The 24219-nt window shown below is 35.2% G+C and overlaps 1 protein-coding gene across 6 annotated transcripts in view; it reads left to right on the top strand.

The window, feature by feature from the left end:
• Scn9a (sodium voltage-gated channel alpha subunit 9) overlaps nt 1-24219 on the top strand; it is an 84323-nt gene that overhangs the window by 47980 nt on the left and 12124 nt on the right. For all 6 annotated transcript variants that reach the window (XM_034494863.2, XM_034494861.2, XM_076928842.1 and 3 more), the window contains 6 exons: nt 3652-3769; nt 11980-12134; nt 15212-15385; nt 17793-17915; nt 22972-23253; nt 23943-23996. In XM_034494863.2, the coding sequence (XP_034350754.1) occupies nt 3652-3769; nt 11980-12134; nt 15212-15385; nt 17793-17915; nt 22972-23253; nt 23943-23996 (906 nt within the window). The remainder of the gene's footprint in view (nt 1-3651; nt 3770-11979; nt 12135-15211; nt 15386-17792; nt 17916-22971; nt 23254-23942; nt 23997-24219) is intronic.

Below are 24219 nucleotides of genomic sequence, written 5' to 3'. Positions count from 1 at the left end.
GGAAAAAAAAAAAGAGTGAGAAAAATTAGAAAAGAAAATAATAAAAGAAAAATGTATCCTTACCCCATATTAGTAAGTGAGCAGGAGTTTTAGTTGCTCATAATTAAAAAGTAAAGCAATATTTTACTGCAATTTTTCAGTAAATTGAAAATGTTCTGAGCTAGTACAAAGGACATGAACGCCTAGTGAGGATGATTCTATTGACTTTTCTATTGTTTGGGAGTGTCTACAGTATTTTTAACTGTGGCAGCAGCTTTTGGAAAAAAATAATCTTGAGAATTTCTTTGGTGATCAGACAACGAACAGTTCTAAATTCTGAGTGAGATAGTGAAATCATTTCCATCATTGTGATAGCAGGGGTGGCACATCGCAGCTCATCCCCAGTCGTAAGAGCAGCAGGAAGCTGAGGAACGACAGCCATGAAAGGCCTTAAAGCTGAAAGCTGATGTATGCTTTTGCTTGTCCTTTGATCCTTTCTCCTGAACTTTACTATCTTACTCTGCATTATTTCCATAGAAAAAATAGAAATACGCTTAAAATACACTTACAAAGTCATAGTTTCAAAAAAGGAAAGCAAACTATCGCACACTTTCTCGTCTCAGTGTCAGTGAGGAGACACTGATTCCGTGTTCTCTCCATTTACCTTATAAATAAAAGGTATCTTTGGTTGCAGAAAAATAAATGATGAGGAAGTATACTACTCATATGATATTAAAATAAAATATCTTTACATTAAATTACTAACATTGTTTGATTAATTTTTCATACCTACAAAGAACACTTTAAAAGTGATAAATACTGTAAAATAAAATAATTATAAGATTGTGGAAAATAAAGCAAGGTTGAGATGATGTAAATAAAGCAAATTTAAGTGATTAAGGTTAGAGGTGCTGCTGTACTCGTTAGGTGAATATTACTTCAGGATAACACTTATAACCACCTTTTGCAACTAAAGGGTACGGTTAATATGACTCTATAAAGTACTAAAGTGTACAAAAGCTGAATAGATTATAAAAATCTCTGTATTGCTAGATGACACTTATTACATATATGTGTATTTTTATATAAAATAATTAGTTACTGTGTGAAAAAATAATACATTCATTCTAGTTAAATATTGGCCACAGTAATTTGACTTGTTACATGAATTAATTATAATTAATTATAATTCATGTCAGAGACCAGGATAATCTTTATTCCAGTGAACAATAGCACTGTGTAGCTATTGTTTCTGAGCCAAACTCTAAATTTAATTGACAGAAAATCAACATCTGTAAAAAGAGCTTTCAATGGAAAGAGACACCGTATAATCTCTCCCTACTTTTTGCTCACTAATACTGTAACTTGGGATAAAACTTTATTAATGCTATTTTATTAAAATTATTTTTTCATACAATCTAGTTTGATCCTGGTTTCCCCTCTGCACACACTTCAGTAAGCTCAGTGCTGTGATAGTACTTACGCTATCACTAGCCCATCAAAATTCTGCCAGAATTTATATGAGAATAGTTTTATGTAAAAGTTGCTACTAGCTGAAGGGAAACTGTTCTGACTACACTATTGTTAATATTTGGACTCAATACAGGGAAGTGATTTGTATTCTTGTTCTCAGTAATTCTTCCCACTGCTTTGTGTACAAATGAAAGCCACTGATTTCCATCACAGAGGTATAGAGTTAGTGTCCTCTCCATAGAGTTATGGGCTTGTCTTTTTGTTCCTTCGTGACAGTTCACTGCAGCTTTGAAGTATAAAACAACGAGCATCAGATAATTGTAATACATTAAATATAGTACAAAACTCTTTTGAAGAATTACTATGATATAACCTATTAATTGCTTTAAGTGTCTTCTGAGAAGTACTATTTACAGACTAGTGTTCATCTTGAAGCCTTGCCTCTTACAAAAGAAATTAACCAATATTCCATCTGTACAACATCCCAGTGCTTCCCTGACTGATGAGTGAGCTGTGATTCCTACAACCCAAGTACTCAATTTTAGTACTCGTTCAGTGTAATGCAGGATAAGTCTTTATTAATGCTCTTTTTATTGAAATTAATTTTATACAATATATCCTGGTCTTGTTTGTCCCTCTCCCAATACCCCAGCAAGCCCAAAATCATGCTACTAAATATGCTTTTACTAATTAATTAATATTTCTCTTTCTTTGAGGTATTTTAGATTAATTTAACCACTTTTTACAACCAACCTTTAAATGTAATTGTGTACTGATGCCCTTTATAACTGTTATTAATAATGAAAGCATTAGCCTGGTTGAAATAACACATCTACTGAAGAAATCATTACATAAGGTGTCTCTAATTCTTCCCTTGGGTTCTAAAAAGGATTTAACCAATATCCCATCTGTACGACATCCCAATGCTGCCCTGACTGATGAGCGAGCTGTGATTCATACAACTCCAAGTACTCAATTTTAGCACTCATAAAAAGAACTGCAAAATCCATCTTAAAAGCTAATACTTTAGATTAGCTTGTGCTAGTAATACAAATTTATTGACAAAAGAATCACTGAAGATGAGTATTTTTGTTATTCTAGCATCTGCACTTGCTTAAAATATTCTCCCAAACCTAAAGTATAATCCTAATAAGTGAAGCATTGTTATGATAAGTAGTACCTTTCCATATTCACGGATCTCTTAGCAAGTGAGGATGAGAAATGAACTGTTCGATTGCTGTGATGCTCCACAAGCCAATATTAGGTATTTGGCTGAGGTTTGCTACGGTTACTGTATGTACTGTATCTGAAATCTTCTGTGTATGTGTGTATACAAGCAGACATACTACTAGATCATAAAGTTTGGGAGGGGAACTCGTCTACATTATGATCAGCAGAATGATCATAATGACGAGTTCGTTGCTCTCCTCGTGTGAGCTTGCCATGTATAATCCCATTGAAATTTTGTATCAGCATTTGCATGTGACACTCCTTAAGTAGCCACCCCCTTTTTTTTTTTCCTTGAAAAATAATACTTTATGATCTTCTCTTTCATGCAGTAAAACTTGAGATTAAATGGGCGGTGTTGGTATGGGCTTTAACATTTGGACTCCAATTCAAGTTTATGTTTAATATTTGTCTTGTTTAAAGACTTTCTATCTATAGCATCCTGCTACCTAACCTGTTGTAAAAGTAAACAGAAACTATTTGGATATGATTGTATAATTTTAAAATCCCAACTACTTAAAATCTATTTCTGGTAACTATCGGCTCTGCACTTTTAGTAATGCAGCATTGACAACTTGACACTTGCATATTAACGTTCCCCAGAGGTCAGTTATCCCCCAAAGAATAACTGCTCATAAGTCAGTATTAAACCTAAGTAATTTTGTGGCCAAAAATTTCCCAAATTATAGTTAACATAAAATGCTTCCTTTTGAAAGCTTTGTCTGGATGTTCAATTGCTACTACCATTATGAAATAAATTATTTTTTTGCAGGGTGTGTAGATAGAAAGATCAACTATGGATGTACCATAGGGCAACTTGACCTCAACGTGTGTTTCTATGTTTTTACGGCCATCGTACTGTTAAGCATCTTTCATGACACTCTGCATGACTAGTCATTAAATGACGTTTGAATGTTGTACTAGCATTCACTAAATAGCCTGTGTGGTGGTGGTGGTAAATTTTCTTTTTAGAGACGGAACCGATCAAGTTCTTCTGAGTGCAGCACCATTGATAACCCTCTGCCAGGAGAAGAGGAGGCAGAAGCCGAGCCTGTAAATGCAGATGAACCTGAAGCCTGTTTTACAGATGGTAAGGGGGAAAACTGCAACTCTCTCACTCCCCAGTGCTTTGAGTTTTGTCTTTGTACATACTACCTGAAAACGATTTGCCAAAAGAGAGTTTCCAGTTCTTCCAAGCATGGCACTCTATCTAAGTGGCCCCATATGTCTGACATCTATTGACAATAATTTCCAACGTCACTGCATCTTACTAATATACTAGTATACTCTTTGCTAGTGTAGGATCTTGATGCTGCTCACTTCGGAGCCTTAACTCTTATTGCTAAGTGTGTTAGGATTCAATTGCTGTGATGCAACACAATGACCAAACATAAATCAAGGGAGGGAACATTACGGCTTAGAATTCCATCTCATATCTCACCACTGGAACAAGTCAGGGTAAGGGCAGAGACGTCAGTGACCAGAGGCCATGGAGGAGTGCTGTTTAGTGGCTTGTTCCTCATGACTTGGTCACCATGCTTTCTTGTAGAACATAAAACCACCAGCCAGGAATGGCTCCACCCACAATGGCCCTTCTCCCATCAATCACTAATTAAGAAAATGCTCCGCGAGCATACCTACAGCTCAATCTTATAGAGGCATTTTCTCAGCGGTTGTTCTCTCCTTTTAGATGACTCTAACTTATGTCGATTTGACATAAAAACTAGTCAAGACCCTAGGATACAATATAATGGGACAGGTGTTGCTAGGATATTTTCTTTCTTTTAAATATTAGAATGATTCATTAAGACTTGGTAAACAATTTGATATGGTTGACTGCCATGTCTCAAAATTCATCCCTACCCTACATTCATAGGACACACAGCATTCCACCACTGATTCTCCTCTACTTGTCTAAGAGTTATAAAATATTTTCCTGTTTCATTTAATGAGCATGTTATGTGCATCTCATAAGTAATGCCACACTGAAATAGCGTTCTTAAAGCCAGAGGTTTGAGCCATGACTGTGACTTGAATGAACACTATTATCCTGATAGTATAAAGGATATTGATACATACCAGGATATTGATACATATGTATCGTTGGCCTCACTTTTGAGAAATATATCTATTTAATAAGAGCCTCTAGGTCATAGCAGATACTGCTTGATACATCTCAAGTTCAACGTATGATACATATGAATAGTGCTCAACTAAAGGAAAATTTTAAAATAACGTTTAAAAATTTGCAGAAAAAAAATGGATTAGCTGTTAGTATAATATTAAGTGAGGTTATCCAGTTGAAGAATGAAAAGAAAACAACTGCTTATTCTCTAGCCTATGCAGAATATAGCCAATAATATATGGATAAATGTAAAGAAATGACTTTGTGGAGACAGTATAACATTAATACAGAGGGCCAGAAGAGATAAGTATAAGGTGATGAGGAAGGGCTGGATGCAGTTAATGGATACAGGAAAGAGGCTACAAGACTAAAAGCTTTCCTAGTTTGAATAGAACACCTATTCTTCCTGTACAGAAGATGAGCTGTACAGACTTTGAGTCTGTTTAATTTTGATAGTTGATGTTGTTATTTATTTTCAAGTTTTTAATAATAAAGTTTTAAAATTTAATATAGGCACGTGTGAAAGTTGATGTGCCCTTCCTTACATATCGGCATCTTCTTCCAGTTTTTACCTCATTTTATAAAATTATGTTCTTACCAGCAAATTACTTTAAAGCCTTAATCTCTTTTCATTTCTAGTTCACAGAAACACAGAGGTAGACCCAAATCTGAGGCAATTGTAAGGCATGATAAAATTTGGGGATTTCTTCAGCAATCGAATCAGAACCAGAATTTTCTCACTTTGTATGGAAAACCTGCTACATTTGGGCTGTCTGTTTACTTTTTTCTGTTTTTCTTTTACTGAAAATAGATTTTTTTCATACAATATAATTTGATTACAGTTGACCATTTACTTCTGACAAGAAGCCTTCTTATTTCTTTTACTTTCTGCCACCCTAGCTTAATAGTATTCTTAGAATTTGCCAGAGATTTCACTCAAATTAAAAAAAAAGGGGGAGGATAGCGTTTTAGGAAAGTATGTAGTATTATCTAAGTAAGTCTTATACCATCTAAGTAAAGTCACAAACTGAAGGTCAGGCAACAATGCCGTCTAATAATATAAGGTGCAAATTTTGATCCTGGTAGACATGAGTTTTAATCAACTTGTCCTTAATTGCTGCCTCTGAGAGGGAGCATAATTTTTTAATTTAAATTATTTTATTTAGGTACATTCCAGTCATTGCCTCCTTCCACAGTTCCTCATCCCATTCCCCCTCCCTTGCCTCCAAAAGGGTGCTCTCAGACCACCACTAAGTCTTTCTCTTCCCTGGGGCCTCAAGTCTCTCTAGGATTAAGCACATCTCCCACTAGGCCAGACCAGGCAGACCTCTGCTGCATATGTGCCAGGGGCCTCAGATCAGCTCGTGGTTGGTGGCTCCGTTTCTGGGAGGTCCCTGAGGTCTGATTTAGTTGAAACTGCTGGTCTTCCTATGGGGTCATGCTCCCTTTCAGCTTCTTCAATCCTTTCCCTAATCCAACCATAGGGGTTCCCGACTTCAGTCCAATGGTTGGGTGTAAGTACCTTTTTGTATCTCAGTCAGCTGTTGGTAGGGTCTCTCAAAGGACAACCATACCAGGCTGAGGAAACATATGTTTAAAATCTGATATTTTTGATTTAAAATGAAGTGGCATTAACATGCCTTTCATGTAAATTGTGAAGTCCTAAAGTGGCATAATGCTTATAAATTAGGTAGCATGAGTTTGTCTTGTTTTTTTTTTTCTTTCACTTTTCTAAATGTTTGCAAGTATTTTAACAATCCTACACTGAAACTGTGCAAAGACAAATGCCCCTGACTCACAGCCTACTCGATGGATTACCTACACCAGTGTTCCTTTTAGAAATCACTGACTTGCTTTCAGGCTCTACAATTTTTTTAAGAAGACTCCTAAGTATTTTGCTAATACTAACGTATTAGCAAAATGACTGGAAAATAAAGATATCTAGACTACAGTGATATTTTGATTTCCTTTAGATATACATCAGATTTATTTTATAAGAGAAGCAAAGGAACATTACAACCTATCTATATATTTTGTGTTTATGAGAATTAGAAACGCCATGGAGTTCTCTTAAGAAAGGTTAGGTAAATAGTAAAGCATTCATTCTGCCAGGCTGGTGGAAGATGCCTGATATCCCAGTAATAGGGAGACAAAACATCATGGAGAATACTGCTGTGCTTGTTCTGAAACTATTAATAATTTCTGAATTTAGATCCACTGTAGAGATAATGTTATAGAATCACATTTTCAAGTCAACTGGGTTTGGACCAGTGAAAGTTGACTGGGAAAAGATATATATCTAAGTCTTATCACGGAATATGTTCCACTAGAGCCATTTACACTGCTCCCAGGACCTGTTTTGGTACAAAGCTCTGTGTAACAAACAGGAAAACTAATTTGCTCAGCCTCTGAACCACTTATTCAATCAATAAACAATTAGTAAATGCCTGCTGTACATCATTGCCACTTGTTGGTGCTGCAATATGATTGGATAAAACAATGCACTTTATATAACTAAACATCAACCTGTAGATAAATCCAAAGGGAAAAGTGAATACTAAAAAAGGGCTAAGGACCTGTCCTATAAATACCATGGCTCCTGAAGGCCTTTCATCAAGACTGGAATGAGATTAAGTGAGCTGTGCAAATAAATGAAGAATCAGAATTTTTGGATGGGTCAAAAGAAGCCCTTTTCTGTAGTGAAATCGCATCTAACATTTGAGGAAAATCTAAGTACCAGTATATATTGAAAAGACTGACAGAGAATGAATGTAAGAGCTTTGAAGAATAACGATAATCTAATTTTAAAGTCTTACAGCTTCTCAAGAAAGGACGATATGCAACAATTGGCAGAATCTTGATGATTTCTTGGGGGTTCCTGTGGAAATCCAGAGGAGAGAGTTAATAGGGCCTTACTTAGCCTAATTTAGTAGAGTTGGGGATGGTGAGACTGTGAAATTATGACTACTTTTATGTTAGCTGGAAGGACGTGCTGATGACCAGAAATAAGGTGACAAAGGAGAGAATGAAAGATGCAAACTCAGAAACCAGAGCCATGCAGACTCTCCCTGAAAATTTGAGAAGTGCCATGTTTCTGGAAAGGGAAATACAGAGCATGACAACTTCCTCTGGAGACTATCTCTTACAAATTCGTGATGGATCTACAAGAGCTGAGGTAGAACCAATGGCAGTTCAAAGTAGCATTTGACACACATGGAATATTCTCTTGAGAAGGTCAACAGAAAAACAAAGGAAACATAAAGCTAAATGAGAGTGGTGCTTTCGAACAACATGGTGATTTATTTTTCTGTCTTTTGCAGTAAAGCCATTGATTCTTCTTGCTGATGAGATTTGTCAATTGCCATTTGTCTTCCTTTTGCTTTATTTTCTCCTCTCTTAGTCACATCTTTCCTTAATTCTCATTATGGCTTTATAATTCAAGACCTCTCATTCCTCCCATAGGTCTCATGATGTTTGGCATTGTCTTTAATGTCTTAGAAATGAACTAATTCTGAGTGTGACAAGCCAATTAATTATGAGTTTGACATAATTATGGTTCTATTTGTTTATGTATTGTATTTTTTTGGAATTATTTGATTAGTAAATTTATATCACCAGAATCTGAGTTAAAATGGAAACTTGGTTTATTTGTTTGTTTGTTTGTTTGTTTTTAAAATTATGGGCTTTTTAGTTAAGTTTGTAGGTAGAGCCAGTTTATCTTCTTTAAAATACTCTGAATTTATTAACTCTTTGTATAAATAACTAATAACTAATTCTCACTTTAATTAATAATAGAGTAAATAATTCCATTCAGACTTTTGTTTTCTTTCCTTTGAAAGGAAATTATGAATAAAACAGTTTTTTAAATCATGTAAACACTTATAGTGTTAAAAAGCTTATTTTTCCAATTAATATTATATTGATTATATTGATTATGCTGTAGTGTTCTAGGATAATTTGTCTTTGGATAGTTTCCTCGCTATTGGACATCGTTGCTTTAACATGATGAAACCCAACCTAGACTTTATGTAATGTATCACAAAAGCAAACTAATGATCCCACCCAAAAGACAAAGACTTGGCCCACCGGGACTCATTAGACTGTATAGAGATATTGTTGTGTTTACATTTAATTAATAGTCATTCTACAGAGAAGGTAGCTAACCTAGCTAACCAGCTAGGCTGGGAATCCCTGGTGATTCTTTTTTGCATGAACAGCAGGCAGGTGACTGAGCACTCCTGCATCAAGTAAGAGAGAAATTCTCCATGGTATGATCCACCCTAGGGGTAATGGTTATGAGGCTTTGTCTCAGACAAAACTTTCCTTGCTTTTCTAATTACAATGCAGTTTGTTTTCCTTTCCTTAGTCATAGAAAAAATGTTTCTTTCAATTTTAAGACGAGCAAAATTACATCTCATGTAGCACATTCTTGACTAAAGTTCATTTGTCCTCCAACAAGTCTCTTTTAAAAGTAATTTTAGATTTTTTTTATCAATTTTAACATTTTAATAAATTTTTAAAATTTGCAATAATGATATTTCTGGCCTCTTGTGTTCACATTTCTGTTTTGCCTACCCGTCACTTCTCCTTTATTGCAGCCTCTTGGCTTCCCATGAACACCACTGGCTACTCCCACTCTGTCTCCTCCTTCCACTGGTCCCAGTGGTATCCAGGTCAATATATAGCAACTACTCGTCCATGAGAAAAAAAGTATGTTTGCACACAGCATTTTAGTAAAAGAATTTCTGATATCAATATGTGAAAATTAACAATTATATGTAGTTAATACATATATTATTACATGTAACTTCCTCGCCTCACACAATCTACAGATACAACTGTGTCTTCCAGAATGTTATTGTAGAATTTTGACAACTGCCTATAATTACAGGTGATGAGTAAATACAATTCATGAGGGCCAGTCAGTGTCTTTATTTATATTAGTTACTGAAACAAACATGATTTCATTCCTACATTAATGATTTGAGCAATTTTTAATAACCACATAATAGAGGTTGAGTAAGGAGAAATCATTTCTGAATGGCTTCTGCTGCCCATAAACACAACGTAGACTTACTGTTTATCTTCTTCATCAACATTTCCTCCATCATTTTATTGCACACACACACACACACACCAAGTCCCCACAAATTACCTATGATGGTTTTCATTGTATAAAGGTTTGTGCCAGCCATGTCCCCTTCATGGCTGTGACCTGGTTGAGTGTGTGATACACAGAAACCAAGTAGCATGATATGATCCACCATACAAAAAAAAAAAGCCAAAATTTAGCCTCAAGAGTATGAGATAAAGAATAATAATTAGGAAAAGATAAGATTCTTAACTCTGACTACATACTTAGAAAGAAAGTGTTGAATTCTACATTTACATTTAGTTAACCTTAATCTCTCATAATGGTGACTTTAAACAAAACATTTTAAAAGTTTCTGAACGTTTCCTAGTGAGTTTTTAATGAATCAATATGGTTCCAGCACACCACTTACCCTGTCCCCTATCCCCTAGTGGTATTGTCACAAAATATTCTAAATGTTAACCATTCTTCAATATTTTGTTTGTGGGACCTCATGAAATGGTCCTGACCTCTGGTATACTTATCCTAATAATTTCTGCCCCACATTTTCCCTCTGACCTTCAGACTCAGACCTCAAACATTTACCATATACCAACCTTTAGAAATTTTACCATAATCTCTAGCTCATCATTCCTCAAGGCAGCTCATATTTTTATGACCATCACCCAGTTGCTAAATCCTGCTGATACAAAACAAATGTCTTAAATCTGCTGTTCTTTCCCCCTTGATGTAGATACTGTATTAGAACCTTATAAGTTCTATGGATTTGAGTTTCTCTTCCACTTACCAGCACCATATACTGTTGAGGATATCTAGTGAAATTGCCTATAAAATTCCTTCCTTATAACTATCACTTACTCCTCAACCTTGATCCATGTGATCTAATTCTTAGAGGCAAGATGAAATTGCTTCCTAGTCTGTCCAAGTTCTCTTACCATGTCTCTCACACTCACATCGCTTTCATAATTCTGAACTGTAATTCCCACAAGTGGCCTTCTTTATTGCACTTTTGCAATGGATCTCCTTCCAAACTCTGACTTTTTCTGAAATCAAACTCTTTCTGGTACTGATATATTGATTCATTTCAGGCTCTGTCTCTTCCAGGAAATCTCTTTCCAACTCTTTTTAATATACAAGCCAGGTAATGTGGCCTTCTTCCATTCTTTCAAAATGACCTCTACATATTGGTTATTTTAATTGCCTTATCCATTCATTTTATTATATCTGTGCCTATTTAAACTAAATAAAATCAAAAACCAATTCTCTGTGGAGATGAAGATGCACTAAAATACTTGATGTTAAGATGAATGAATAAGCATAAGCATTTCAAATAAAAATTTCTTCAGTTTTTTTATAGCAAGATAGTTTAAATATGAGTGCCAATTCAAATCTTTCAAACTTAGAGCAGTTTGCAGTATGTATATTTGCATTTCCTAATGACACTTGCCTTTTTATCTTAATTTTAACCCATTACTTTTTCCAATATTATTGAGAAGACTGTTTCTCAAAACATTTTGTCTTGTGTTTGTGTTTATTCCATTAAATTCCATATATTACCTAGGATATCATTGAACTACTGATTCTCTTGCTTGTGTGCAGGCTCACCACACCCACATGGTTCTATGCAGTTCTGGAGACCAATCGTAGCTTCCTGTTTGCTCTGAACAACTCTGAACTTCCTGCTTGTTCACTCTACCAACTGAACCACACGTTCAGTCCCTTCAAAAGTTTTACATTCAGGAGTTGAAGTATTTCCGATTATATTGTCTGTCAGTGAAGAAAGCCTTGAAATTAATTTTGCCTCCGTGTCACTTTTGTTCCATTCATTTGTTTCCCCATTTTATAATTTATTTAAATGGTGTGGAAGAAATCAAGAAATTAGAAAATTATGCATGATAATATATCATATTAAAAATAAATGGAGGATCTAAAAGAATTTCATCAAAATTAGACAACAAAGAAATGTCTTGCGGTACTAGGAAAAAGATAGTGATGTAATGTGAGAGAAGATTGTTCCTAAATGTTGTAGTCTAAGCTTTTACTCTGAGTGTCAAGGTGTTCTGCAACATGTCCTTCTTGCCAGGTTGTGTGCGGAGATTTCCATGCTGCCAAGTTAATGTAGACTCTGGAAAAGGGAAAGTTTGGTGGACAATCAGGAAGACCTGCTACCGGATAGTTGAACACAGCTGGTTTGAAAGCTTCATTGTTCTCATGATTCTGCTGAGCAGCGGAGCTCTGGTAAGTAAGCTGATAATTGGACTCATAAATTAATATCTTTACACACAAAGAAGAGAAAGGTAAGTATGGCAAACTTTGCTGAAAATTGATCCCTTGGCTCTCATAAAGATGGTTCATTCTGATTTCTTTCTTAGCATTATTGTCGTTGGTATATAAAAAAGGCCACTGACAAGATTTATTTTACTTTTTAATCATTGTGTGTATGTGCATACGCATGTGAGGGTGTAAAAACCACCCACAGGTGCCAGGAAGGGGCATCTGATTCATCAGAACTGGAGTCACCTAGTATGAGTCACCCACTGTGGGTGCTGTGAGTCAAATTCAGGTCTTCTGTAAGAGCATTATGTTCTTAACCTCTGAGTCATCTCTCCAGCACCAAAGCTATTGATCTTTGTCTGTTAATTTTGTATTCTGCCATGTTGTTTGAACTCTTATCAACTTTGAGGGTTTTGTAGTAGAGTCTGTAAAGTTAGTTAGTTATAGAACCAAAATCATCTGCAAATCAGGATACATTAACCTCTTCTTTTCCTATTTGCATCTCTTTTATTTTCTTCTTTTGCCATATTACTTAAGGTGGTATTTCAGACTCTGCATTATATGGGAATAAAAAAGATGGGCTTCTGGTCTTCCTGATTTTAGTAGGAGAAACCTGAGTTCTCCTACCTTTAGTATGATACTGATTAACAGATTGCAAAATACATAGTATTTATCATGTTGAGGGATATTCCGTCCATTCCCAGCCTCCATGACTTTTACCATAAAGGCATTTGGGATTTGTCTAAGATCTTTACTTCATTTATTGAAGCATTCATGTGATTTATGTTTGAATTGATTTATATGATGAATAACATTTATTTATTTATTTATTTATTTATTTATTTATTTAAGTTGAACTAACTTGCATGTGTGAAATGAAGCCAATTTTGTCATGAAGAATGATTTTTTGGTATAATTTTGAATGCTATTTGAAAATAATTTACTGATGATTTTTGAATTTATGTTTCTCTTTCTGTGGTGTTTTGGGAAACCCTGTATTCTTGACATACTATATGAGAACAGTCAGGGTCCACAGAGTAATACCTTTCTTAACAAGTCTGGTCTCTTAAAAATTAAAAATAGAATGTGTCTTCAGAATGGAAATCAAAACCCTAACACTATCTTTTATAGCTCATGCCCTAATAAAGTCTCTCAACTTTTATTCTAAATCATATATGGCCACTTATTTTTAAAGAACATATTTAAAAGCTTAAAGTTTTAAATAAACTTTTGCTCAAAATATTAAAAAAGAAGTCTGACATTTTGGAAGAAGCCATCTCAAATGAATTAAAAGAATCCCATGAAGAAAGGCAACAGGTTTGTAATTAGTTTGTGGTTTTGCTCAAGGAATTTTCCAAGTAAGATAATGAAGATTTTGAAATTTCTGTGTGCAAAATATATGCAAAAAATAGCTATAATATAGCAAATAAGTATTATATCTTATAATTTTAATATACATTTCTCTCATTAAATTTTCAAAGAAAACCTGAGAAAATATAAATTTTTTTCACATAATAAACAAGAACACTAAATACACAGTGTAAAATGTTTCCTCATATCTCAAATATAGTAAATATCAAAGTTATAACTTCAAAACCCTTTCTTTAACCCAGACACAGTAGTACACACTGAGAAGAAAAAGAGAAACAAGTAGTGCCCAAAATGAGGAGTAATGAAACCGAAATCCCAGCTCTCCCCTCCCTGAACTTTTAGCTACAAAATTCACTCTGCAAACTGAGACGCTGCATCTGAGTCTGCTGCCTGGTCTAGTCACAATGAGGTCTGCCAAGCACAGCGTCTTACCTCATCACCAAGACTTGATACTCCTCTCTCTGAACCTGTACCCCAATTCTAAGAGCAGACTTCTTCTTTGACACCAAATCCCTTCCTTGCCATGTTTTGGAGTTACTGATTCTACTCGGACAGTTTTTATGAATCCTCTAGGAGATTCATTAGAGAATCTTTGTAGACCCCTCCTTCCTGACCCCTCTATCTCCTTCTCAACCTTGCTACCTTTCAGAATGTCCTCAAGTGTTTTGTGTCTCAGCAGATCTGCCCATTCTTTCGAACTTAGATTCTTGTTTTCTTCAGGATTACTGTCATCAGTTGACAAAAAAAATATGCTAAGGATAATTTTTTAAAGTATTCAGACTGATTTGGCAGTGAGGGGTTTAAGAACTGATCAAGTCCATAACCATGGACTGGAAATTTGATGCTAATCACCAAAGCAATGTTGTTATGAGGAGTATCAAGTCTTGGTGAGGAGGTACGATGCTGTGCTTAGCAGACCTTAGTGTGACTGGACCAGGAAGCAGACTCAGATGCAGCATCTCAGTTTGCAGGGTGAACTTTGTAGATATAGAAGCAAAAAGTCCAGGGAGGGGAGAGCTGGGATGTAGGTTTTATTACTCCTCATTTCTTCCACCAAGGTGATTAAAACTTCCACATGAGGAAAAAAAACTTGTAATTCAGATCTATTTTAATCAGCGGCCATTTGAAATACCCCCATTAGTTTAATTCTTTAAATGTATTTGACTTATTTCCCAAAGAGCTTCTAACTACCCTGACTACCTTACCCTTGTCACTTTCTTAAAAGCTTTTGAAGGGTGTAAATGCTACCTCCCTGGAGAAAGAGCCAAAGGAGGTCCCTAGCCTTGTGGGTGGGTGTAAATTAAAGTGTAGGATTACAAAGGTTTACAAGAGGGGCTGACCCAGGAATAAAGTCTGAAGTCTGAAAGGGATCTCTTTCCATTTGAAAGGAGAGAAAAGACCAGGCAGGTGATGCTTAAAAAAATTGGGTTTTAGAAACCATGTTTCTTTCAGAAGACTGTATGTAATTTCATTCCTTCGCATTCTCTCTGCCTCTGGTAACAACAGAAAAGGATATCAGAAGTAAATTTTATGCAGGAGCTGAAATGCTAGCCTAATTGTTTACACACCCTTATTTTATGTGATGTCACCACCAGAATTGTAATTTCTTCTTCTCTAGTGAAATATAAATTTAACATTGTACATAAAATGAAATGTGAATGTTTCCACAGGCTTTTGAAGATATATATATTGAAAAGAAAAAGACCATTAAGATTATCCTGGAGTATGCTGACAAGATATTCACCTACATCTTTATTCTGGAAATGCTTTTAAAATGGGTGGCATATGGGTATAAAACATATTTCACTAATGCCTGGTGTTGGCTGGACTTCTTAATTGTTGATGTAAGTATTTTAGAATAAAGTTTAAAGGGTAATTTATTTTAAGTGTTCTGTTTTCACCAGTGCTTTTCTAGATTATCATTTTGTCATCTTACTTTACTTTAAGGCCAGAAGTTTATGTTTTTCAGAATATTAATACAGTCATAGAAATCTGTCTATGATGAATAGAGCAGTAATCTTTCAACCATTGTAACTTCTTTTCCATATGACTCTAATACTTATAACCTACCTTTGTATATGTTTCCCAAAAAACACACAAAACTGTGGTTTTAAAACTAGACCTGATTTGGTGCCAGAGAGATGGCTCGATTGTTAAGGCACTGAATTCTCTTCCAGAGGACCAAGTTATGATACCCAGCCCCGGCTTAGTGACTCACAGCACTCCTGTCACAGATGCCCCCTTCTGACCTATGTTGGTACTACACACACATGGTAAAAAGGAATATGTGTTAGTAAAATATCCACACATAACTCAAAAACATAGTTTTCTTAAAAAATACACATGATTTGAATATCATTCCAGTTAACAGTGACCAAATGAAAGAAAGAAAGAAAGAAAGAAAGAAAGAAAGAAAGAAAGAAAGAAAGAAAGAAAGATGTGTACATAGCTTGTCTCTCCCTAAAAGCAGGGTTCAAGAGATCATCATTGGACATGGTAAGATAAAGACTTTTGCAGACCAGGAGTAGGGGGGTTCCAAATAGGGGATTTGGCAAATAGGTGGTGTTACAGAAACAGAATATAACAATTTCCTGAAATAAAGAGATTATTGCAGATGCTCATAACAAGGTAATCATAACAACAGATGTCACAACAACTTTTTGAAACAAAAGGCATGGTTACCATTTTCTGGAACAGACAGCATACAACAATTTATTATAGTTACAGGTGAGACATAGCCCAACATTGAGAAACAGTTTTAATTATAAACAGGAGTGGATCTACCTTGTCTTCACTACAAAATGATTTTAAAATCTATGATGGAGGTAGGCTGATTTATTAATATGAGAGGCTTTGGAGGGAGGGAATCGAAGGGAGAAATGATTTCATTATTACAATCTCAAAAAATAAAAGAAATACTTCTAAAATTAAAAACAAACAATATGCATGTGGGGACATGCATATAGGTTCCCAGTTACAGACTAGAGTGCAGTGTTTCTCAAGATTATCACACATTCACTTTTATAACACTCAGCAACAGGTTGAAGGACTATTCTATTTCATTAAAGACTATGCCAATTTTATATAATTTTTTAAGAATCTCTCTTATAAAAAAGAAAGCATACCTTTTTTCTTAAGTGGTAAATGAGAGACATGCATGACTGAATCAGTTTAGGAGTGAGAAGAGTGATGAGTCCTACTAGCTACAGGTTATTTAAAAGGTATGCTCCATTTGGTGGGATACTCTGAAATGACTGCACAAGGACATCGATTCTACAGAGCAGTGTACCTGTCTCAGGCGGCAGCAGTGAACTTCTAAGGAATGAAATTTTTATTCTCTAAACCATTCAGTAGAAATTGACCCGAATCCATTCTCTTTTCTAGAAATACTGAGTCTCTTTGACATTGCATTAACTTCTGTTGAAGGCATTGTTTTTAGACATAGTGCCTGCTGCAGTAAATAATAAATGGAAGTTACTCAGAGATGGAACGCAGAGATAGAAATTTTTGTTCGCTGGGCACTTACTGTTCTGTTCCAAAATGGATGTTGATTTCCTTTCTGCAAGTGTTCTTTCTTTTGAGATGATTTGTGAAAAGAGTACACATTCCTGTAGCATTGTCATCTTGGTTGCTAGGCCGACCATGATGAAATTTTATGTCGTTATGTTGACGGTTAAGCCATGAGTCATCCAGTCTCACTCTATTTTCAACATAATTCAAAATTCCTTCTGTAAATTATTACAGGCAGATCTTTTGTGACAATCTTGACAAATCGAAGGCTGTAAACACTCTTATCTTGAACTTGTTCCCATCTCAGCCATGAATCTTCAGATGGCTCCCAAATACAGGCTATAATCTTAAGTTTTTAACATGCTTTTAGTTACAGCTTCAGAAGCACACTGAGGTGTGCCATGGGTTTTATTTTAATAAAAACAATTATTGGTTGCTGTTCTGTTCAGATTTAATAATCAATTAGGTAGTCACTAATTATGAAATACAAAAATTGTGTATTGTTTTTACTTAAGTATGGTAATACGTAAACTTTCTTTCTCCTATTATTTACTCTTTTAGTTTCCCTTCCAATAAATCTATTTTTTTCCAAAAGCTTCCTTCTTATCTATTATGGGAGGGCTGACTAGAAGAAAATTACATTCTTGTTGCTTTCTCTTAATGCAATTTAGAATTGAATTTTAATTTCTGTGTCTTGTGACTTCATTAAAATTCTTACTGAAAATTTCTCTTTTTTTGCAGGTGTCTTTAGTTACTTTAGTAGCCAACACTCTTGGCTACTCAGATCTTGGCCCCATTAAATCTCTACGAACACTGAGGGCCCTAAGACCCCTAAGAGCCTTGTCTAGATTTGAAGGAATGAGGGTAAGAAAACATCAAACTCCTCAATGTAAAAATTCTTATTTTTTAAATTATAGTTTGAAATAATTCTAAAACAAGTGTACAGTTATTATGGACTATCAATGTATATGTACACATACACATGCACATGTGATATGTTTATATAGAATAAGGGCACACAGAATTGTAGAGTACCTACTAAGTAACAAACTAACATGATAATGTAATCCTTTTATATAATATGGATAGAAAATATTTATATATTTAACAAATAATAACAGGCCTTTCTTTTCAAAATGGAGAGTTTCCTATGCTAGAATTAGAGTGAGATCACCGTTCATCCTGATATGACTTCTTATATACACATCAATAATTTGCCTCGTCGGATGTCTAAATGATTTTTGAAACAAACTTAGCTAGGGAACGTAAGAAATGATAAGAAGGTGAGGTAACATTAGCCATCATATCTAATTTCATGCTCAAAATAATGACTCTAAATCAGTGGAATTATACCAAAAGGTCACTTAAAGAAATCTAAGCCCTGGGAGTTAAGTTCTTTTGCCAAATGCTGTTTAATAGCCCCAAAACAGAGCCATTCCATAGAAACAAAGTGAAGTAATAGTAACTACAGTCAACCTGGTTTTTAAAGGCTGTATTAAATCAGCAACTTCTTCATAACACCCATAGAGGTCAATGCCTATATTTCTTGTATTTATCACAAGTCATTTGTTGCTATTTGTCTTGAATTTCTTCTTCCTCAGATTTATGCCTGACCCTCAGCCTATATGGTTCTCTCACTTTGTAGTGCTTCTATTTCCTGTTTTGAGCCCCAACTCACCAACTTCAGTATAGCAGTCATCAATACAAATACCACTTACCCTGTTACCATTAAATTGAATTTGAAGTTGCCTTGTCTGTCCAAGGCAAGACACATCTGAACATCAGTTTATCTATGAGCACATACCCCAACCTCTAATCATGTTGAACACATTTGCTTCTACTTTCAGTTTCCACACGAAGACACGTCTGGCTCATTCATTTTAAATATATGAATACTGGCAAACTCTCAGCATTGCCTGGGGCTTTTTTTTCTTTTTTCTTTTTTTTTTTTTTTTTTGAAATGGAGACTTATAACTCAGCCTTCCCAACCACCTCCAAAAGCTTAAAAAAAAATCATGATTTAGAGACTACCCTAGTCCATGTAATGAGATTTAATCACAGAAAAACAGAAGCTTAAGATAGCTTGGTGATAGAGTACATATGTATCACTTGCCTTCAGAAGAACCTGGGTTATTGATACCCAAGGCATGTGTATTCACATGCACAGAACACACACACACACACACACACACACACACACACACACACATCCCTTTAGTGTCAACTCTAAGTCCTGCCAAAGGATAGATTCTGGACTTAATCATCCCCTTGTAATCATCAGAGAATGATCTGACCTTTCAGCCTTTGTATTATTAGCTATCTTTGCTTAAGTACCACTGTAACCTTTTACTAGTTTATGCATACCATAGATGGTTGCCAAGTATATGAGAGATTACTATTTCAAAAGAACTCCTAAGAAAAACACAAACAACACAAGAATACAAAACTCCCATTTCACTTTGTATAGATAGATTGTATCAGGACGATTAAATTTAACTTAATGTTTTGAGCATTAGTTGAATATTGATTTCATACTGGATTGGTCAATGAATTTGAGCAATGTTTATTATATTTCCATAAAAAGAACATTTCTGTCTCTAGACAACTATTTCTTTTGTTGATAAAAACAAGTATACAATTTATAGGGTTTTTTTTTCTTTTTTGTTTTGGTTTTGAGTTTGGGTGGGGAGTTGGTTTTTGGTTTTGGTGTGATTTGTTTGGTTTGATGGGATGATTTTTGATCATTTTTATAGAACAAATTAGTCTGATTCAAAATATTGTAATATATTTATAAGATCCAAATATTTGTTTATGTTTACTCTAATAAGAAAAGTATTTCTTTAAGATGCAGGGGCACTTAGGTAGAATAAAGAAACAGTAGACATGAGACATTTGAGTGTAGTTTCCTGAGAGTCCTGAGGCTCCACTGCTTCCCCATCATTCTGCTAAGACACATTTTAACATCCTTGTTGTGCTGGAAAAAAAAAAAAACAAAGAGTATAATAGTACATAGACTATCCCATCCCAGCAGACAGTAAATTGTCTAGGTCAAGGAAACAGAGTTCTGCGGAACCTTCTAGAGTTATTAGGACTTAATGCTACAGGAATGCCACAGGAGCTTTGTGTCTGTGATATTTTAAGATTTCACCACGTGGTAATGTTGGAGCCATGAATAGCCAAGAAAGTCAAAAGCCACAGGTCACTAAGAAATCCAGGCATGGATGCTATAAGTTATAGAAAGAGTTGAGTATGTAACGCTTTGGGGCTAACAACTACAAGGTACAAAGTATGTCAATGATAAACACAAAAGGGGGAATTGACAAAATGAAGATAAGGATGTAAGTCTGGTGAGGAGCTGGGAACTCTAAGCATCATCCCAGCCCTGTTCTTCCTAGCCTTTGGGGGGATCACCTCTATATTACTATCTGATAAAATATGCCATGAACAGCAACCATGAAGCTTTTCCTCCATCACCTCATGTGCTTCTGAAATCTCTCTACAGACATTCTTATTGTTCCCGTTGAGAGGCCAAGGAATTACCATCAGTGCACTGACTTTGCAGTGAAGAAAGTTCTATAAAAGCAGAATCAGACCCTTTATTTGTATGTGAAAGTTGGCTGCAATAGCAGTAAAGATCATTGAACCAACACTGGCTAAACACGCTGAAGCCTATCTTGATTGCAGACTATCTCACGGGTGATCAGAGAGCCTACATGTGTCCCCACTTGAAAGTGTCTTGAGATCCTATTTAATAAGTTGAAAATTAAAAAGTGAATGCTAAGCTATTATCTAACAGTCGAGTTCTAACTCAATTGTACTCAAATGTGGACTATATCTTAGGAGTAAGAAGAAAGATGAATATGAATATTCAATATTCATTTTTTAAGAATAAGATAAAAACTGGGGAAGAGAGACCTACTTCAGAAGGTGTGGTGCAGGAAATTTAAAGCAGTGGAACCACTGGATCAATAGCGAAGAAAAGGCTGAAAAGCATAATGAAGAAAAAGTAACATAAGTTTCACCTAAAGCCTGCTTCCGCTGAGGCCAGCACCACCTATATTTGGCCAAGCACTTACATAATAGCTAATTTTAGAGTTTGAAAAATAATTTCAAGAAAACTACCTTTGCTTTGTAGAATCATCACAGTCTAAAGAGTACAAGCCACTAAAAGACTCCCAACTTAACTTAATCCAATACAAACTAGTAGGTTTAAATATGTGGGAGAGTGCATTTTCAAAAGCTGGTGATTTCAGGAACATAGGACTGTAAATATACACATCTTTTATTTATGTTTTTGTTTGTTTGCTTGTTTTTCTTTCATTTTTGTTTGTTTGTTTTACCATTTATGTTTCTCTCTTTTCAAAAGTTTGTAGGGTTTTTTTTATTGGATATTTTATTTACATTTCAGATGCCATCCCCTTTCCCCCTTTCCCCACCCTAGAAAACCCCTATCCCATGCCCCCTTTTTCTTTTTGCTTTTATACAATTTTTTAAAAATGTTAATCAAAGGCTTTATAAGTTCGGTAATGCTCAATCAGAAGTGTAACCCAATACCCAACCTAGATATATCAACTATCTTTGACTGGTGGAGACACATGAACATCTGCCTCCATGTGTGTCCCCCCCCCTCTCTATTTTTCTCTCTCTCATCACCTAGCTTCTCCTCTCCTTCTTCTCCTCCTCTCCTTACTCCTTCTCTTCCTCTCGGTACTCCTTCCCCCTTAGCTCCTCCTACATATCACCCTACATGGATAGTTGGTTTTCAAAATGTCAGAAGTCCACAAAATTGACGTTACAAACATCTCTGTATTAATGTTCATTTTGATTAGAGACCTGTCTGCTCCTGACAGCTTCCTGTATTGAATTCTAAGAAGAAATTGAACATCTTTGGAGTTACTCCAGTTGTGGTGAGACAGACACTAGACAAGAATTGCCTCTTTCCATCTACAGACAAATTACTGTCCAGAAAAGGACACACTTGCAGAATAGTCAACTGATTATATCTGCCTAGACAGAGTAATCAGCCCTTAATAATTCCGCATCACTAGGTCTGTCAGATGATCCCGGGCCAGAAGGCTGAAGATTTGATGCTCCAACTTTCTGTAGTATAGGGACTGTCCAGGTGTTCAGCGGTCTCTATAAATTGGCTATGTTTTAGAAGCTATCCTTTGTGCTTCCCATAATTTCAGTTAACTCAGTCATTCTGGATTTCTGACGGGGTTGAAAACTTATAGTCTCATAGCCAATCCTGGCTATTTACTTTGAGAGAAAAGATCTGAGTGGATGGTTTTCAGCTGACATCCATTCTAAAGCCAAGAAAAAAAAAAAAAAAAAAGCCAGGTTCAGAACTAAGTGTTTTAGTTAGGAGAGATGACAGAGGTTCTGGTTAGTCAACAAAATGATGGACTGGGTATTAGGACTATCTTGTACCTCATGTACCTCACTGGTACAAATAGGCATAATTATGCTCTAAATGTATTTTGAGAGAAAAGTTTTATTTTAAGTTTGTAGGTTTATGACTTTCTCTTAGCAAGATCAAGTTCTTTGGAGCGTTTTTTTGTTTGTTTTGTTGTTGTTTTTTGGGTTTTTTTTTTTTTTTTTTTTTTTTTTTTTGGTTTGGGGGGAATTGTTGGTTTGTTTTGTTTTTGTTTCTCCATTTATTTGAAGTACAATATAATCTTGGCCATTTACTTCTCTGTGTACACAAGAAGCTTTCCTGTCTTAATCATGACACTTGAAAATCAAAAATCACAGGGCTTATGACACACCTTGTATCACTAGGTATACTACTGACCATTGTATATTGGTTGTTCAATATAGACTTGTTGGTTGGTTGGGCATACACCTTTAACTCTGCATTGGTGTCTGTTTGACATTTTCTACTGATCCTAACTAGTCTTGTCTTTCTTTTGGGTATCAGGTAGTGGTCAACGCACTCATAGGTGCAATCCCTTCCATCATGAATGTGCTTCTTGTGTGCCTTATATTCTGGCTAATATTTAGCATCATGGGAGTCAATCTGTTTGCTGGCAAGTTCTATGAGTGTGTTAACACCACAGATGGGTCACGATTTTCTACATCTCAAGTAGCAAACAGTTCTGAGTGTTTTGCCCTGATGAATGTTAGTGGAAATGTGCGATGGAAAAACCTGAAAGTAAACTTCGATAACGTTGGGCTTGGTTACCTGTCGTTGCTTCAAGTTGTAAGTAACTCCCTTCATGAATACTTGGTACAGAGTAGAGGATGTAAAACACTGTGTAAATGTGCTACTAACTAGAAATTAAGATGCCATACAAGTTTTTAAATAGATTTAATATTTTCTTAGAGCATATGCCCTGTATGCAAAGCCAAAGACCACAGGTTTCTTGATTTTTAGACTTATTAATCTAGAATTGACTGTTTATTTTCACTTGAATCCCTGTTACTGCATCAATAGAGAATTTCCTTCCAAGTAGTCATTATGGAGCTTCTATGTTTATCTTACAAGGTAATGGGAAGATTTTCTTAAAGGCATTGAGAAACCCTGACAAATGGAGACAGATTATTTCCTGATCTAATGATAAAATTCTATTCCACTTTTGGAAAGGAGAAATTCATACGTAAAATACTTAAGTATTTGTAAAAATTTGGAAATTCAGGGGGAAAGCTTAGAATATATGTTTTTTTAAAAAATATAACAGTTTTCACATGGTTTTTACATCTGATATAAATGTATGTGGTGCTCTGGTTTTAAAAATCAAGTATAGCATTTTTATGTTAACTTGGTATTTTTAAATAGAAAAAACCTAATTTGATGCTGCTAGCAATACTGGAAGATTAAATAGGAAAACTGTGTTCATGGTAATTTTAAAGTCTGAGCTTCACATTCAATTTCTTGAAATGTATTTACAGGCAACATTCAAGGGGTGGATGGATATTATGTATGCAGCAGTTGACTCTGTTAATGTAAGTATTTATCAACCTAAAACTAAGTCTTACATTTTACTTATTTATTTTTAATTTAGCTTTAGAATTTGAATTTCAGTTCTCTAGTACCCTGAATATTTACAAATACAATGAAAATCGGCCTCTCTACTGATTTCAATTACTTAGGAGTATAGGATTTGGAGATGATGGACCCAGTGTAAATTCTGAGTCTGCAACGTTATGCAAATCCTGCAACCAACTC

This window comes from Arvicanthis niloticus, chromosome 2, assembly GCF_011762505.2.
Source record: "Arvicanthis niloticus isolate mArvNil1 chromosome 2, mArvNil1.pat.X, whole genome shotgun sequence".
Classification (NCBI taxonomy): domain Eukaryota; kingdom Metazoa; phylum Chordata; class Mammalia; order Rodentia; family Muridae; genus Arvicanthis; species Arvicanthis niloticus.
Note: the sequence above shows the minus strand (reverse complement) of the source record. Positions and strands in the feature narration are given on the sequence as shown.